The sequence below is a fragment of the Tupaia chinensis genome, unplaced genomic scaffold (assembly GCF_000334495.1).
Source record: "Tupaia chinensis unplaced genomic scaffold, TupChi_1.0 Scaffold000316_1, whole genome shotgun sequence".
NCBI lineage: Eukaryota > Metazoa > Chordata > Mammalia > Scandentia > Tupaiidae > Tupaia > Tupaia belangeri.
This window is the reverse complement of record NW_006159809.1, coordinates 4608865-4628543: the sequence shown is the minus strand read 5'-3', so window position 1 is coordinate 4628543 and position 19679 is coordinate 4608865. Positions and strand designations below refer to the sequence as shown.

The 19679-nt window shown below is 41.7% G+C and overlaps 1 protein-coding gene across 1 annotated transcript in view; it reads left to right on the top strand.

The window, feature by feature from the left end:
• The window catches only part of ALMS1 (ALMS1 centrosome and basal body associated protein), a 187109-nt gene that overhangs the window by 62631 nt on the left and 104799 nt on the right, over positions 1–19679 (top strand). Inside the window, exons 8-12 of the mRNA XM_027772964.1 lie at positions 3075–3836; positions 3961–7629; positions 8192–11524; positions 12902–13032; positions 18969–19679. Of these exons, the coding sequence (XP_027628765.1) occupies positions 3075–3836; positions 3961–7629; positions 8192–11524; positions 12902–13032; positions 18969–19679 (8606 nt within the window). The remainder of the gene's footprint in view (positions 1–3074; positions 3837–3960; positions 7630–8191; positions 11525–12901; positions 13033–18968) is intronic.

The window sequence follows — 19679 nt, the reverse complement described above, 5'->3', positions numbered from 1 at the left end:
AGGGGCATAACCACTCTGCAATCCCTTTTCCTCCGTCCTCCTCTCTAGATTTTGGGCACATATTCACATGCACCTGGCATGAGTTTTAGGCCACCAGGTCCAGGACTTGAATGGCAATTGACTATGGGGGAGTCCAGAGACATAACCATTATGCTATCTGCTGGTCCCAAAGTCTTCCAAAAATTATTAAAGGTGGGACTGCTTCCAAATCAATTTTTTTAAAGAATTATTTTATTTTAATTTTATTTATTATTATTATTATTATTTTCCAGTTTGATCAGAGAGAGACAGAGAGAGAGAGAGAGAGAGGAAGTGAGAAAGCAAGCCACCAGGTCCGAGACTTGAACCGTGGTCGGCCATGTGGGAGTCCAGCACCTTTAACCACCATGCCACTTGCTGGCCCCCCAAATCAATTTTTAATACCAGTATTACCCTTAGACCAAACTGTTTTGTTTCCTGACCAAAATTTTCATAACCCATAATTCTTTCTCACATAGGTTATACTTTTCCCTTTTCTTACAGTTTTCTTGAAGACTTAATACTTGTAACTTTTATAATAACTTTACCTTATAATTCACTCCTTAACACATTTTATTTTCATACTGCTACTTTTTTGAAGCTCACCAGTGGCCTCAGAAAGGCAGTCAGTTGTGGTAGAAAGAGTCAGAATTTGGAGTTAGTATTAACGGAGTAAATTACCAGTTTTTGTCACTTACTCTACAACTTGAGAAATATTGTATATCTTTGTTACCTGAAATGTCATCTAAGGACCAGTAGCATTGAGTATCACTGGGACACCTGTTAGAATTGCAGAATTTTATTGTCTATTCCAGACTTACCTAATCAGAATCTATAAGTTAATGATACCTACATTGAGAGCATTGTTACATAGTCATCTTTGAGACTCAGTTTCACCAAATGTATGGTACTAGCTGTATATATCTACTATCTCAACACCATCTGACTTACCACCTGATATATCATTTGTTTCATTTGTTTATTGTCTCCTGGTGTATTGTAAGCCGTGAGGCAAGGATTACTTTTTAAGCTGTATCTCCTATATCCAGAATAGCCTTGCATATAGTAAACATTTTTAATGAAGTTTTAAAATTTATTTGTTAAAAAGAATGTGTGCATGCATGAGAAAGAGGGAGGGAGGAAGAGGAGAGAAAGATGAGAGAAAAGCACTCTTGACAGCTTGACAGGATCTGACATACCGTAATTCCTTTCCACCCTCCAGTTCTTTATTTTTTTTTTTTTTTTTTTTTTCTATAGGGCACATGTGCTCACCAGAAAGACAGAGAGAAATAGAGAGACAAAAAGCGAGAACTCACTTCCCGGAGGGATGGCCACGCTGCAAACCCTTCTCCATTCTCCTCATGGGATCTTAGCCATGCACGCATACACGCCTGGCATGAGTTTAAGCCACCGGGTCTGGGTGGTCAACTACATGGGAGTCCAGCGACATAGCCATTACGCCAACTGCTGGTCCCATCCACCCTCTAGTTCTTCAGGATATTGGGCACTTAAATGTATATGCCTGGTGTGTTTCATGTTGACCAGACAGAGGATTCAAATTACTGGTTAGTCATGGGGCTTCCAGCACTAGTTTAGTATGTTTCTGAGTATGCCACTGAGGCCAGGCTAGCATTCCTATTCTTTGAATGAACAAGTGATTGAATGTACAGCTTGTTAAGTTCTATCATTCCTGTTGTACTTATTTACTTAGTGCTGCTATTTAGAATTACTTTCATTTAGAATTACTGTATTAGTACCTGCAAATATAGAGCATTGTTATTGAAGAAAGTTCTGTTGGGTTATGCTGCTTACCTGTTCACATTCTTTCCCACTTGTCTTGAATCGATATTTCTGCAGTACAGTTCTTGTTAAATCTGTCAACAGTTTCTCATGCCATACGAATTCCGTTCATACTCTTCAGTGTAATCTTTAGAGTCTTTTACAATTTCATATACTTAAAAATTATGTGTGTTTTATACAGAGTGTATTCGTTGGGAAATTCAGTAAAACCCACTGCATGTATAGCATCCATCTGAGCCATATTACATATTTGGAATTGGAGGGGCAAGCGGAACATAGAAAAACAAGCTGATGATCCTTTGTTGGGGTGTGCATGATAAACTAATTTGTTTCTGATTGAGGAGCTTATGTTTTCTGCCTGCATACATTACACAGTAGGCTAACCATTAGCTGGTAAATAAGGTAAAATCAAATCCTAGTCCCAAGAGCATTTTTCCATCCCACTAGAAAGTCTTTAAAGATCCAAATTTTAAGATCTAGATAATACTACATCAGTGGGACCAGTAATTGGCATAATGGCTATGTCACTGGACTGCCATGTAGTTGACCATGGTTTGAGTCCCAGACCCGGTGGCTTAAACTTACACCGGGTGCATGTGCGTGCATGCCCAAGATCCTGAGGGGAGAGTGGAGGCGAAAGGATTGCAGTGTGGCTAGTCCCCTGAGGGGTGATTTCTTGCTTTCTGTCTCTCTATCTCTCTCTTTCTGGCGAGCTTACGTACCCTGTAGTAAAAACCTCTCCCCCCCTTCAAAAAAAAATACATAAAATCAATGTTATTTTAAAACTATTATTTCTGAATATGTAAATTATGCTCACATTACTTTGTTTATAATGAATACCTTTGTATATAAATATCTGTCATCTTTGATGACTATTTTCTTATGTTTTATTTTTAAAAGCTTAAAGGCCCAAGGTAAAGAAGTTTGCTTGCTTTATTTTTTTCAGTGTATAGAAAAATATATATTTTTAAGAGATATTTTTGTTACAGGGTGTGTGTGCTCGCCGGAGAGACAGAGACAGATAATAAGTGAGAAATCACCCTCTGGGGGGGTTGACCACGCCAAAATCCCTTCTCCCCCATTCTCTTCTCGGGATCTTGAGCACGCACACACATGCGCCCAGTGTGAGTTTTAAGGCGCTGGGTCTGGGATTCAAACTGTGGTTGTATGCAAGTCTAGCACCATAACCATTATGCCATCTGCTGGTCCCAGAAAAGATTAAAAAAAGTAATATTACCAAATCTCTTTTTCTTTAGGAGATACTTCTAAAGGAGGCATAGCTGAAATTACTCAATCCAGTTTGAAATTAGGCACCATTACCACTCCTAGAGATTCAGATATTGGATCTCATCCTTCTTTGCATCTTGAAGATTTGCCTCAGTTGGCTATCAGTTCTCCTCAAGAGAATACTACTGAACAGTACCCTGACACTCTCAGGCAGAAAGCTTTGACAGATAGTCATCTGACTGGAGAGACTTTGAAAGTCTCAGCCATTCCTGAACCAGCAGACCAGAAGACTGCAATATCAGTTGTACCCTCTAGTTACTACTCACAAAGGGGGAAGCCAGATGCTTTCTACCAACAGAGCTTGCCAGTTAGCCATTTTGGTGAAGAGACTCTGAAAGTTTCACTTGTTCCTGGATCAGCTGACCAGAAGACTGGGGTACCAACTGTAACCTCTACTCCCTACTCACAGAGAGAGACGCCTGGTATTTTCTACCAACAGACTGTGGCAGGTAGTCACATACCTGAAGAGGCTCTGAGAGTTTTACCTGTTTCTGGTACAGCTGACCAGAAGACTGGGATAGCAACTGTAACCTCTACCCCCTACTCACAGAGAGAAAGGCCTGATATTTTTTACCAGCAGACTGTGCCAGGTAGTCATATACCTGAAGAGGCTCTGAAAGTTTCAGCTGCTCCTAGGCCAGCTGACCCAAAGACTGGGGTACCAACTGTAACCTCTACTCCCTACTCACAGAGAGAGACGCCTGGTATTTTCTACCAACAGACTGTGGCAGGTAGTCACATACCTGAAGAGGCTCTGAGAACCAGCAGACCAGAAGACTGCAATATCAGTTGTACCCTCTAGTTACTACTCACAAAGGGGGAAGCCAGATGCTTTCTACCAACAGAGCTTGCCAGTTAGCCATTTTGGTGAAGAGACTCTGAAAGTTTCACTTGTTCCTGGATCAGCTGACCAAAAGACTGGGGTACCAACTGTAACCTCTACTCCCTACTCACAGAGAGAGACGCCTGGTATTTTCTACCAACAGACTGTGGCAGGTAGTCACATACCTGAAGAGGCTCTGAGAGTTTTACCTGTTTCTGGTACAGCTGACCAGAAGACTGGGATAGCAACTGTAACCTCTACCCCCTACTCCCAGAGAGAAAGGCCTGATATTTTTTACCAGCAGACTGTGCCAGGTAGTCGTATACCTGAAGAGGCTCTGAAAGTTTCAGCTGCTCCTGGGCCAGCTGACCCAAAGACTGGGGTACCAACTGTAACCTCTACTCCCTACTCACAGAGAGAGACGCCTGGTATTTTCTACCAACAGGCTGTGCCAGGTAGTCACATACCTGAAGAGGCTCTGAGAGTTTTACCTGTTTCTGGTACAGCTGACCAGAAGACTGGGATAGCAACTGTAACCTCTACCTCCTACTCACAGAGAGAAAGGCCTGATATTTTTTACCAGCAGACTGTGCCAGGTAGTCGTATACCTGAAGAGGCTCTGAAAGTTTCAGCTGCTCCTGGGCCAGCTGACCCAAAGACTGGGGTACCAACTGTAACCTCTACTCCCTACTCACAGAGAGAGACGCCTGGTATTTTCTACCAACAGACTGTGGCAGGTAGTCACATACCTGAAGAGGCTCTGAGAGTTTTACCTGTTTCTGGTACAGCTGACCAGAAGACTGGGATAGCAACTGTAACCTCTACCTCCTACTCACAGAGAGAAAGGCCTGATATTTTTTACCAGCAGACTGTGCCAGGTAGTCGTATACCTGAAGAGGCTCTGAAAGTTTCAGCTGCTCCTGGGCCAGCTGACCCAAAGACTGGGGTACCAACTGTAACCTCTACTCCCTACTCACAGAGAGAAAGGCCTGACATTTTGTACCAACAGACTGTGCCAGGTAGTCGTATACCTGAAGAGGGTCTGGTAGTTCCAGCTGCTCCTGGACCAGCTGACCAAAAGACTGGAGTACCAACTGTAACCCCTACTCCCTACTCACCAAGAGGGAAGCCTGGCATTTTGTACCAAAAGGCTGTGCCAGATAGTCACATACCTGAAGAGGCTCTGAGAGTTTTACGTGTTTCTGGTACAGCTGACCAGAAGACTGGGATAGCAACTGTAACCTCTATTCCCTACTCACAGAGAGAAAGGCCTGACATTTTCTACCAACAGACTGTGCCAGGCAGTCATATACCTGAAGAGGGTCTGGTAGTTTCAGCTGCTCCTGGACCAGCTGACCAAAAGACTGGAGTACCAACTGTAACCTCTACTTCCTACTCACCAAGAGGGAAGCCTGGCGTTTTCTACCAACAGGCTGTGCCAGATAGTCATATACCTGAAGAGGCTCTGAAAGTTTTAGCTACTTCTGAACTAGTTGATCAGAAGACTGGAGTACCAACTGTACTCTCTACTCCCTACTCACCAAGAGGGAAGCCTGGCGTTTTCTACCAACAGGCTGTGCCAGATAGTCATATACCTGAAGAGGCTCTGAGAGTTTTACCTGTTTCTGGTACAGCTGACCAAAAGACTGGGATAGCAACTGTAACCTCTACTCCCTACTCACAGAGAGAAAGGCCTGACATTTTGTACCAACAGACTGTGCCAGGTAGTCGTATACCTGAAGAGGCTCTGGAAATTTTAACTGCTTCCGGACTAGTCGATCAGAAGACAGGGGTACCAACTGTAACTTCTACTCCCTACTCACCAAGAGGGAAGTCTGGTATTTTCTACCAACAGGCTGTGCCAGGTAGTCATCCAATTGATGAGGTTCTGAAAGTTTCAGCTGCTCCTGGACTGGCTGACTCAAAGACTGGGGTACCAACTGTAACCTCTACTCCCTACTCACCAAGAGGGAAGCCTGGTGTTTTCTACCAACAGGCTGTGCCAGGTAGTCATCCAATTGATGCGGCTCTGAAAGGTTCAGCTGTTCCTGGACCAGCTGACCCAAAGACTAGGGTACCAACTGTAACTTCTACTCCCTATTCACCAAGAGAGAAGCCTGGTGTTTTTTACGAGCAGGCCGTGGCAGATAATCATATACCTGAAGAGGCTCTGAAAGTTTCATTTGCTCCTGGACCAGCTGAACAAAAAACTGACATACCAGCTGTAACCTCTAGTCCCTATTCACAGAAAGAGAAGCCTGATATCTTCTACCAACAGGCTGTACCAGGTAGGCATATACCTGAAGAAGCTTTGACAGTTTCTGCTGTTTCTGGACTAGCAGACCAGAAGACTGGCATACCAACGGTAGCTTCTACTTCCTACTCACATAGAGACAAACCTGGTATTTTCTACCAGCAGGAGTTGCCAGAGAGTTATTTAACTGAAGAGGCTCTGAAAGGGTCAGATGCCTTTGAACCAACTGAACAGAAGACTGGGATAACGACAGTATCCCCTAGCTCCTACTCACACGGGCAGAAGCCCCTTATTTTCTATCAGCAGGCCTTGCCAAAACAACTAATTGATCAGACTCTGAACGTATCAGCTACTCCTGTACCCACTGGCCAGAAGACTGGAACAGCAATAACACCCTCCATATCCTACTCACAGAGAGACACATCTAATGTTTTCTACCAGAAAGAGTTGCGAGATACCCACCTAACTGAAGAGACATTGGAAGTTTCAGCTGCTCCTGCACCAGCTGACCAGAAGACTGGGATATTAACAGTACTCTCAAATTACTACTCACAGAGAAAGAAACCTGGTACTTTGTACCAACAAGAATTGACAGAGAGCCATCTAACTGAAGAGACATTGAAAGTTTCAGCTGTTCCTGGATCAGCTGACCAGAAGACTAAGATACCTACAGTACCCTCAAGTTACTACTCACCGAGAGAGAATCCTAGTGTTTACTATGAATATGAAGAGGTGATACCATATAGTTATGTACCTGAAGAGGATCTGATAGTTTCAGCTGCTCCTGGACCAGCTGACCCAAAGACTGAGGTACCAACCATAACCTCTACTCCCTACTCACCAAGAGGAAAGCCTGGTATTTTCTACCAACAGACTGTGGCAGGTAGTCATATACCTGAAGAGACTCTGAGAGTTTTACCTGTTTCTGGTACAGTTGACAAGAAGACTGGGATAGCAACTGTAACTTCTACTCCCTACTCACAGAGAGAAAGGCCTGACATTTTTTACCAGCAGGCTGTGCCAGGTAGTCATATACCTGAAGAGGCTCTGAAAGTTTCAGTTGCCCCTGGACCAACTGACCAAAAGACTGGGATACCAACTGTAACCTCTACTCCCTACTCACCAAGAGGGAAGCCTGGTATTTTCTACCAACAGGCTGTGCCAGGTAGTCATCCAATTGATGCGGCTCTGAAAGGTTCAGCTGTTCCTGGACCAGCTGACCCAAAGACTAGGGTACCAACTGTAACTTCTACTCCCTATTCACCAAGAGAGAAGCCTGGTGTTTTTTACGAGCAGGCCGTGGCAGATAATCATATACCTGAAGAGGCTCTGAAAGTTTCATTTGCTCCTGGACCAGCTGAACAAAAAACTGACATACCAGCTGTAACCTCTAGTCCCTATTCACAGAAAGAGAAGCCTGATATCTTCTACCAACAGGCTGTACCAGGTAGGCATATACCTGAAGAAGCTTTGACAGTTTCTGCTGTTTCTGGACTAGCAGACCAGAAGACTGGCATACCAACGGTAGCTTCTACTTCCTACTCACATAGAGACAAACCTGGTATTTTCTACCAGCAGGAGTTGCCAGAGAGTTATTTAACTGAAGAGGCTCTGAAAGGGTCAGATGCCTTTGACCCAACTGAACAGAAGACTGGGATAACGACAGTATCCCCTAGCTCCTACTCACACGGGCAGAAGCCCCTTATTTTCTATCAGCAGGCCTTGCCAAAACAACTAATTGATCAGACTCTGAACGTATCAGCTACTCCTGTACCCACTGGCCAGAAGACTGGAACAGCAATAACACCCTCCATATCCTACTCACAGAGAGACACATCTAATGTTTTCTACCAGAAAGAGTTGCGAGATACCCACCTAACTGAAGAGACATTGGAAGTTTCAGCTGCTCCTGCACCAGCTGACCAGAAGACTGGGATATTAACAGTACTCTCAAATTACTACTCACAGAGAAAGAAACCTGGACATTTTTTACCAGCAGGCTGTGCCAGGTAGTCATATACCTGAAGAGGCTCTGAAAGTTTCAGTTGCCCCTGGACCAACTGACCAAAAGACTGGGATACCAACTGTAACCTCTACTCCCTACTCACCAAGAGGGAAGCCTGGTATTTTCTACCAACAGACTGTGGCAGGTAGTCATATACCTGAGGAGGGTCTGATAGTTTCAGCTGCTCCTGAACCAGCTGACCAAAAGACTAGGGTACCAACTATAGCGTCTGCTCCCTATTCACCAAGGGGGAAGCCTGGTATTTTCTATCAGCAGGAGTTGCCAGAGGGTTATCTAGCTGAAGAAGCTCTGAATGTTTCAGGTGCTCCTGGACCAGCAGACCAGAAGACTGGGATAACAACTGTAACCTCTACTTCCTACTCACAGAGAGAGAAACCTGGTACCTTCTATCAACAGACTGTGCCAGGTAGTTATGTACCTGAAGAGACTCTGAAAGTTTCAGCTATTTCAGGACCTGCTAATCAGAAGACTGGGGTATCAACTGTAACTTCTACTTCTTATGCACAGAGGGAGAAACCTGAAATTTTTTACCAAGAGGTCTTACCAGGTAATCATATACCTAAAGAGGCTTTGAAAGTTTCAGGCTCTCTTGGACCAGCTGAACAGAAGATTGGGACACAAACAGTATCGCCTGCTTCCTCTTCACTTGGAGAGGAGTCCATTGTTTTCTACTCACAGACCTTACCAGATAATCATCTACTTGAAGAGGCTCTGACAATTTCAGGTGTTTCTGGACCAGCTGACCAGGTGACTGGGATAGCTGCAGTATCTTCAAGTTCCTATTCCCTTGGAGAGAAACCCATTATTTTCCACCAACAGCCCTTACCAGGCAGTGCTTTTACTAAAGAGCCTCCAAAAGTTTTAGCTGCTTCTAGACTAGCAGACCAGGAAATAAGGATACCAATAGTGCCCCCTACTTCCTATTCACCTGGAGAGAAGCCCATTGTTTTCTACCAACAGGCCTTGCCAGACAGTCATCTACTTGAAGAGGTACAGAAGGCTTCAGTTGTTCCTGGACCTGCTGACCAGAAGGCCAGGATACCTACTGCAACCTCTGCTTCCTATCCACAAAGAGAGAAACCAATTATTGCTTACCAGCAAGAGTTTCTAGATCTTACTGAAGAAGCTTTGAAAGTTTCAAGTGTTCCTGAACCAGGTGACCAGAAGACAGGGATACGAATTTTGCCCTCTGTTCCTTACTTATCGAGAGAGCAATCCATCATTTCTTACCAGCAGGAGTCTCCAGATCTTACTGAAATAGCTTTGAAAGCAGTATACGTTCCTAGACCTGCTGATCAGAAGACTGCCACACAAATAGCATCCTCTAGGTCCCCCTCACAGAGGGAGAAGCCCATTGTTACCTACCAGCAGGAGTTGCCAAATATTACAGAAGAAGCTTTAGATGTTTTTGTTTTTCCTGGACCAGGTGAAAAGAAGACTGGGATACCAGCAGTACCTTTAAGTTACTACTCATATGGAGAGAAGCCCAGTGTTTTCCCTCAACAAGAGTTGCCAGATGGCCGTCTCACTGAAGAGGCTCTGAAAGTTTCAGCTGTTTCAGTCCCAGCGGAGCAGAAGACCGAGACAGGGTCTTCTAGTTCCTACTTACATAGAGAGAAGCCCAGTGATTTTTATCAGCAGATCTTGCCAGATAGTCATCTAACTGAAGAGGCTCTGAGAGCTTCAACTGTTCTTGGACTAGCAGGCCTAAAGAATAAAATACCTACAGTACCATCTAGTTCCTACTCACAGAGAGAGAAACTTAAGATTTCAACTGTAGGTATACCGGACGACCAGAAAACTGAGTTACCAACAGTTACCCATAGTTCCTACTTACAGAGAGAGAAGCCCAAGATTTCAACTGTGATTGGACCAGATGACCATAAGACTCCGTTACTGACAGTTTTTCGTAGTTCCTATTCAAAAAAGGTAAAGCCCGGTATTTTGTTTAAACAGCAGTTACCAGGTAGAGATCAAAGTGAAGATGTTCTAAAGATTTCAACTGTTCCTGAACCAACTGATGTGAATACTGGGATACCAGTTCCTCTCTCAAGTTCCTATTTACCCAGAGAGGAATCTAATGTTTTTTATCAACAGGAATTACCAGATAGACATCTAAATGAAGATGTGCTGAAGGTTTCAGAAATCCCTGGATTAGCTGATCAGAAAACGGAGTTACCAACAACTTCTCCTAGTTCCTTTTCACACAGAGAGAAATCAGATACTTTTTATGAAAAGGATTTGTCAGATAAACATCCAACTGAAGATGCTCTGAAGGTCTCAAGTGGTCTTGGGCGAGCTGACCAAATTATTGAGTTACCAGCAGTTCCCCCTAGTACTTACTCACATGGTGAGAAGCAAAAACTAGTTTCAGAACATGTACAAAGGCTAATAGATAACTTGAATTCTTCGGACTCAAGTGTTAGCTCAAATGGTATACCTTTAAATTCTCGGGCTGATGATAGAGTTGTAATAAGTGAGCCAGAACCTTCAGGTTTTGGGAATATTGGCTGTGAGGAAATTCAGAATTTAGGTAATAATTCCAAAACTCTTAAAGAAATCCGGACACTCTTAATGGAGGCAGAAAACATAGCATTGAAACGGTGCAATTTTCCTGCTCCCCTTGTCCCTTTCAGAGATGTTAGTGATATTTCATTTATACAATCTAAGAAGGTGGTTTGTTTCAAAGAACCCTCTGCAACTGATATATCTAATGGTGATCTGCTTCAGAGACAGCCATTCATAGAGGAAAGCTCAAGCAACAGGTGTGTACAAAAGGATATTGGCACACAGACAAATTTGAAATGCCAGGGAGGCATTGAAAATTGGCAGTTTTTTAGTTCAACTACAGTAAGAAGTCCTCTACAGAAAGCGGAAAGCAGAGCAGGAGTGGTGTTGGATGAAACTCTTAGGCAGTATGAAGCAGCCAAATACGTCATGAGGTCTGAACCTGAAGGGTGTAGTGGAACCATTGGCAATAAAATTATTATTCCTATGATGACTATCATAAAAAGCGATTCAAGTAGTGATGCTAGTGATGTACATGGTTCCTACTCATGGGACAGTAATCTACCAGAGTCTTTGGAGTCAGTTTCTGATGTTCTTCTAAACTTTTTTCCATATGCTTCACCCAAGACAAGCATAGCTGATAGCAGAGAGGAAGAGGGTGTGTCAGACAGTGAGGATGGTGGTGGTAGCAGTGTAGATTCATTGGCAGCACATGTGAAAAATCTTCTGAAATGTGAATCTTCATTGAATCATGCTAAACAAATACTCAGAGATGCAGAGGAAGAGGAATGTCGAGTACGAGCACGAGGTAAGAGTCGATTATTTGTCATAAAGGTAGGTTCGGGTTTATAAACATAGTTTAATTATTTCCTTAAAATTAGATGTTTGGAATTATAAATTTATTGTTCTGTGGAACTGTTGAAAGATTATATTTCTATCAATAATTCAGAAAATGCCCATTTAGTCAGTAAGTTACAGTATTAGCAGTACTAGTCTGAGTTAGGATCTTAGAAGCAGATTCTGATGTCTGATAGAGAAAGAGGTAGCTGGAGCTTCAAGCTCCTAAAACTCTTGTTTTCCTAATCTCGTTACCTTATTTGGGGGAGGAGGAGGAGACAAAAAAACCTCCAATGTTATGTACACTGAATTGTTCTATGTCTTAAAACTACATACATGTTTTCCCCCTTTTAAAAAATTTCGTTAGAGGGGGTGTATGCTCACCAGAGACAGAGGAAGAAAAAGAAAATGAGAGAGAGAGCTCCTCTCAGTGGATATAGTCACACTGCAGTTCTCTGTCTCTCCATTCTGTTGGGATTTGGGGCATGTATGCAGATGTCCCTGTTGTGTTTCTCAAGCTGGTGGGGCTGGGATTTGAACTGTGTGGTCAGTCATGTGGAATCTGACTCCCTCAATTAATAGGCTGTGGAGCTGGCTTCTTCCTTTCTTATAAAATTCTTGGAGCTAATCTCAGACATTAGGGGGCAAAAAGACATCAAAATAATATACACTGAAGGGACCAGCAGTTGGCGTAATGGCTATGTCACTGGATTCCCATGTAGTCAACCGCGGTTTGTGTCCCGGACCCGGTGGTTTAAAACTCACACCGGGCACGTGTGCGTGCGTGCCCAAGATCCCGAGAGGAGAAAGGAGGAGAAGGGATTGCGACATGGCCATCCCCCCTGGGGGGTGATTTCTTGCTTTCTGTCTCTGTCTCTCTCTGTCTGGTGAGCACATGCGCCCTATAGCAAAAACCTCTCAAAAAAAAAAATTTCAACTAAAGAGAAAAGCAAAACATTTAAGGACAATAAAAATGGAAAATTATCTCTTGATGATAATGTGTATGATAATATTTTTGAACCAACGTACAGTGTATTCATGATGGGAAAATTCACTGGTATGCTGCAATGATACACAGTAATTCAATGTAAAAAATTTTGATTGAATAACCCACTTAAAATAATATTTTGGAGAAATATCTGTAGGATATGTTTTTCAAAGATCAGACTTTTGGGTGAAATGATCTTAAGAGCTTCTAGTATATTGTCCATGTAATTGAGAACGCAGAGGAAGCGTTGTGGTGGGCATTTAATTCCATATATTGGCGATTCTCTGCACTTTTATAATCATTGGTATGTTTTCACTTTTACATTATATTAGCACAAATGTTTCTATGCTTTTTCTTCAGCCTGGAATCTGAAGTTTAATTTAGCACACGAATGTGGATACTCCATTTCAGAATTAAACGAAGATGACAGGAGGAAAGTAGAAGAGATCAAGGCAAAGTTGTTTAGTCATGGGAGAACTGACTTGTCCAAGGTATAGATAAGTCTAGAAATGCAAAAAGAAAATGGGAAACAAAGGGTGCTGGAATTTAAATCTTTTACATGGGCATTGATGACTCTACCTGAGTTGCTAATAATCTTTGGCCAAAGTATTAGGAATCTTAAATAAAAGTTAAAGTGTAATCGATTCTATAAATTTCAATTAATTCCAGATTCAACTACTGAAAAAATTACCTTCTTAGAAAAATAAGAATTGATTTGCTTGTCTTACCGGTATATCACTCGAACAAAGAGATTAACTGTGTGCTTTACCGAGGAAAGGGGAAAAATCACTCCTCATGGAGTATGGTCACACCCTAATCCTTTCTCCATTTTTCTCTCCTTAAAAAAAATTCTGTTTATATCTTTAGAATTGAAATTTCATTAGGGAGCATGTAGTCAGGCCTTATTTTGTTAATCCATTCTGTCAGGCTCTTTTGATTGGGGAATTTAATTTGTTTTCATTCAAGATTGGTATCAATAAATGCCAACTTAATCCTGTCATTTAGTTGATTGTTTTCTGGTTTTGTGTTTTCTGTTTATTCCTCCATTTTTTTATATTTGTGGTTTGGTAGATTTCCATAGTGATGAGATTTGGTTCTTTTCTCTTATTTGTGTGATTGCTCTACTAGCGAAATTTTTTATTGTTACATGTTTTTGTGATGATCTTTATCTTCTTATTGCTTTCAGATATAGGGTTCCCTTAAGCATTTTTTGAAGAGCCATTTTATTAGGTTGTTGGAAAAGTCATGGGCGTAATTTTCTGTGTTTTTCTATGCAAAAATGCATCATGATTTTTACGATGACCCAATAGGATTAGTGAATTCAGTCAGTTTCTATTTGTCTGGGAAAGATTTTATTTCTCCTTCAATTCTGAAGGATAGTTTTTCCAGGTATAATATCATTGGCTGAATTTTTTTTTCTTTCAGAATTCTGAATATATCATCTCAATGTCTTCTGCTCTGTAAGTTTCTGCTGAGAAATCTGCTGATAGTTTGATGGGATTCCTTTATATGTGACTTGGTGCTTTTCTCTTTCTATTTTTAGGATCCTTTTTCTTTGGGTTTTGACAGTTTGAATACAGTGTACCTTGGAGAGGATCTTTTTATTTTGAATCTATTTGATATTTATATTTACTCAATTTAGATTTCTGTATCTCTCCTTAGATTGGGAAGTTTCAGTTATTATTTCATGAAATAAGTTTTCTATGTCTTGGTATGGCACTTCCATTATGCTAATATTTGATTGCTTAATGATGTTCCAAAGTTTCTATCAGTTTTTTTCATTATTTTCTTTCTCATTGTCTGAGTTATTTCAAAAGTTCTGTCTTCAAGTTCAGACATTCTTCTGCTTAATATATACTATCTTGTTAATGCTTTCAACTCCACTTTTCATTTTACATGTTTGCTTCATGTCCAAAATTTCTGTTTGGTTCTTTAAGACATGTATCCCTTTTTGCAATTTCTTTTTCATGGGTCCAGCAGACGGCATAATAGTTATGTCACTGGACTCCCCACATGGCTGACTGTGTTTTGAATCTTGGACTCACTGGTTTGAAACTCACTCTGGGTGTATGTGTGTGCATGTCCAAAACCCCAAGAGGACAGTGTAGAAGAAGGAATTGTGGGTTGGCCATCCCCCCTGTGGGTTGATTTATCACTTTCTGTCTCTCTGTCTCTCTGGCAAGCACACGTACCCTATAGCAAAAATCTTTTAAAAAAAAAATTTTTTTTTTTGAGAGGTTTTTGCTATAGGGTGCGTGCGCTTGCCAGAAAGGCAGAGAGAGACAGATATAGAAAGTGAGAAATCACCCCCCGGGGGGATGACCACGCCACAATCCCTTCTCCTCCATTCTCCTCTTGAGATCTTGGACATGCACGCACACGTGCTCGGCGTGAGTTTAAGCCTCTGGGTCAAGGACTCAAACTGCGGTCTACTACATGGGAGTTCAGTGACATAGCCATTACGCTAACTGCTGGTCCCCCCAAAAATTTCTTGTTCATATATATCATGGATTGTTTTTCTGATTTTGTTAAATTATTTTTTTGAATTTTCTCATATTTCAGTGTATTTCCTCACAATCATTATTACTCTGAATTCTGCATTTATCATTTCTCTCTCTCTCTCTCTTTTTTTTTTTTGACCATAGGGTGTGTGCAGTTACTAGAGAGAGTCAGGGAGAGATAAAGAAGGAAAGTAAAAGCATCCCCCCCCCCAGCAGTTTGCATAATGGCTATCTCCCTGGATTACCATGTAGTTGACTGTGGTTTGAGTCCTGGACCCCGTGGCTTAAACTCACGCTGGGCGTGTGTGCATGCATGCCCAAGATCTCTAGAGGAGAACAGAGAAGAAGGGATTTCGGCGTGGCCATTCCCCCTGGGGGTGATTTCTCGCTTTCTGTCTCTTTGTTTCTCTGGCAAGCGCACACACCCTATAGCAAAAACCTCTCAAAAAAAAAAGAAAGAAAAGCATCCCCATATGGGGAATGATCACACTATATCCCTTCTCTGTCTCTCCCTCCTTTTGGGATTTTGGGGACACATTCACATGTGCCTGGTCTATTTCTCAAGCCACTGGATTGATTATTTGAACTGCACATTTGGCCACGTAAGATCCAGCTACTTTAACTGCCACACCACCAGCCAGCTTCTTTATTTATCATTTCTTTGATTCACATTGCTTTGTTGTCTTTTACTGGAGAATTAGTGTGTGTGTGTGTTTTTCTTTTGTGGAGACAGTTTTTGGGCATCTAGTAGAGCAATTGTCTCTTTGTATTTAATTGGATAGCTTTTATAGGGAAGGACTTTTTCCTGTAGATGTAGCTTATACTATTTGATGGCTAGTTCTTTAATTTAGGTCTGTCTGGGTTCAGTAGTGTGGTCTCTGTATTAGTTTCTTTGACTGGAATCTGTCTGAGCATGATCTGTGAGTACCTTTGTGGTAGGGAGTATGAATGTTTGTAGATACAGTGACATGGTTTTTTGGGGGGACAGAGGCCACCTAGGGTGTGGACCAGGGCCCTCTTGCCCTGACTGGGAACATGCAGTGTGTGCGTGGTGGGACCCTCAATCAGATAAGTGCCTCTGTGGACAGTTGTTGGTATCAGGTACCAGATGTGAGGGTGCTGGTATGTTCCTTTTCTGGCTTTTGCACCTGCAAGAAGCCTAGCTAACTCCCTACACTTTGCTAGACATCTGTGATGATTCTGTGGCTCCTTTGTAGTCCGGACTGTAGGTGTCTGAAGAAAGTATAGGGAGTGCCAGGGATGTTTCACTTACCTCTTCCTTGCAGTGGGAGGGTCCCCTTGGCTCCAAGTACTCCCAACCCAGACTTTGTCTCCATCATACCTCAGTCCTGGGTTTCTGTGCCTCAGCAGTTTCTCTTTCCTTCTTTGCTGTAGTCTGGTGTTTTCTCCTTGCTGTCCTGTTAAAAAAAAAAAAAAAAAGATGTATTTATTCTTTCCATTTTGGTCCCTTTCTGTGGAGAGAAGTCATGTTAAGTTTCTGTAGTTGTCCATCTTTCTTTCCCTGTAGAGGTTTTTATAGCTTAGCCAGCCATAGTGGCTCAGTGGTAACACAATAGTCTGCAATGGTGAAACCATGAGAGCTGATCCTGGCTTTGTGTCCTGGGGTGGTCTTGTGTATGTGTGTGCATGTGGATGTGCTTGATCCTGGTTGGCTGTGTATAGGGCTAGGATACCCTGTTAGGGGTCACTTGTTTTTTTTTTTCTCCTCTCTGTCTCCCTTTCTCATAAAATAAACATTTGAAAATGCTTTTATAGCTTATCTGGTAACAGTTTTGTGAAAATAGTAAAGTTTATTTAGCAAATACTAAAGCCATAAAAACTTTTCAAATAGACCAGTAGGTGTCATGATGGTTAAGGGTGGTGGACTCCTACATGGCTGACAGTGATTCAAGTCCCAGACCTGGTGGCTTGCTTTCTCACTTTCCCTCCCTCTTTCTCTTTCTCTCTCTCACTCTCTGTCACTCTTTGGTCAAATTCAAATAAATAAATAATTCTTGGGAACTGGCAGTTAGCGTAATGGCTATGTCACTGGACTCCCACGTAGTCGACCACGGTTCACGTCCCGGACCCGGTGGCTTAAAACTCATGCCGGGCGCGTGTGTGTGCGTGCCCAAGATCCCGAGAGGAGAATGGAGGAGAAGGGATTGAGGCGTGACCATCCCCCTGAGGTGGGTGATTTCTCGCTTTCTGTCTCTATGTCTCTCTTTGTCTGGCGAGTGTATGCACCCTATAGCGAAAACCTCTCCAAAAATAAATAAATAAATAAATAAATCTTAAAAATTTTTTTCAAATAGAAAGGTTATTATACACAATGTTTATGCTTATTATGAAAGCTTGAAAGTTGTGATGAGAGATGATAGAGCATGGAGTATTCAAAAAAAATTGTATTATATGGATTGTGGAAAAGAATAAAAATGTATTCAAAGAGAGTTTGTTTCCTAGTGATAGATCAAGTTAATGATAAGTCACAGAATAAAAATGTCAGTTTTAAAAAAGAATTATTTAATTTTATTTGTTATTGTTATTATTTAATTTGACCAGAGAGAGAAAGGGAAAGTGAGAAAGCAAGCCACAACAGGCTACTAGGTCCAGGACTTGAACCATGGCCAGCCATGTGGGAGTCTAGCACTCTAACCACCATGCTGGCTCCCCAAAACGGCATTTTAAAAGTATTCATTTTGGGGCCTAACATTTGCCATAGAAGTTACATCACTGACTCCCACATGACCAGACCATTGGAGTCCCAGACCTGGTGGCTTAAAACTCAGTGGGCATGTGTGTGTGTGTGTGTCCTTGAGATCCCAGGAAGAGAAGGGATTGTGATGTGGCCATCACCGCAGGGTGTGATTTCTCACTTTACTTCTCAAAAGCAACCCCCCCCTGTGTATGTATATGTGTGTGTACACACATACATATATGTGTATATATACACATATTACACACATAGTGTATATATGTATGTACATGCATGTATATGTATGTATACACGTATGTATACATGCATGTCTATATATACACATATACATATGTGTGTGTATATATAAACAAAGTTCATTTTGTCAAGTAGTATTTAATTAATTTTTAAAGTCAGCATTTTGTTCTGAAATAATGATAGATACACATGCAATTGATCTTATGCCCCAAGATAAAGATAAAAATTCTTTTTCCTGTTCTTCAGGTTAAAATATTAGAGTATAGGTCACATCTCTGTAATAGAAAGCCAAAAATACAAATCACAAAGGCAGATCTTTTTTCCTCCCACATAATAGTCCAGGGCAAGAAAGAAAGCTGGTTTTTTTTGTTTTGTTTGTTTGTTTGTTTGAGGTTGTCTAAGGACCCATGCTGACTAGGTAACTGAGCTGTCCTTATAACTGCTTTCTAAGGAAGGTTGGTTGTTTCAGGCATAATCATTTTGGCTGGCAATAGGAGCAGTGATAATAGTGGTGGTTTTAGTGGGGTAATATGGAGGTCAGTAACTTAATTTTAAGAATAGGAAGCAGAGGTTGTGCTTAACTCTTTTGCTCAATTTGTTGACCTAAACCTAGTTATATGGTCACACCTAGCTGCAAAAGAAACAGGAAATGCCTCCAGTTTGATGGCTCTGTGACCAGCAAAAGTTTGGGTGAGCGACCTCTATTATTAAAAGCAAGAAAATGAAAATACATACTGGAGAATGATAGTAGTCTTTGCTCTGGTTATTTTAGTGGAAAATGTAAGAAAAATTCTACTTAGTGGTTTTCATTATCACGAGCTCTTTCATTCTGTAGTTGTCTTTTCTTGCTGTGTTCTTTGACCTATTATAAACAAATGACTTGACCTTTATGATCAAATTTTAGCATGGATATAACTTACTTGTATTGAGGAGTTTGGAGTACTTTAAGTGAGAACCCATTTATGTTTTCTAGGGTTTACAGAGTCCACAGGGAATAGGATGCACACCAGAGGCTGTATGTAGTCACATCATTATCGAGAGCCACGAAAAAGGATGTTTCAGGACGCTAACTGCTGAACAGCCACAACCTGACAGCCATCCTTGTGCTTCCCGACCTGCTGAGCCCTCAGCAATGATCAGAGGACAGCAGAGCCCGTCGTCGTGGAGAGCCAGGCACATCAACTTTTCTAAATCACTGGACCAGAACAACCCCCATTTCAAAGTTTGGAATTCTTTGCAGTTACAGAGTCATTCCCCATTTCAAAACCTTATGTCTGATGACTTCAAAATTAGCAAGGGTCTTCGAATGCCTTTCCATGAAAAGATGGACCCTTGGTTGTCAGAATTAGTAGAACCTCCTTGTGTGCCACCTGACGAAGTGGATTTTCATTCTTCATCACAAATGTCGCCCCCAGAACCCATGAAAAAGTTTACTACCTCCATCACTTTTTCATCTCACCGACATTCTAAGTGCATTTCAGATTCCTCTGTTCTTAAGGTTGGTGTTAATGAAGGTAGCCAGTATACTGGAGCATCTGTGGGGGTATTTAATTCTCATGTCACTGAAGAGCAAAATCCTCCTAGAGATCTAAAACAGGAAGCCTCTTCCCCTTCATCATTTAAAAAGCTTAGTCATTCACCAGATAAAAAAATGACTATTTTAGCAGAAGGCAGTAGTAGGGAA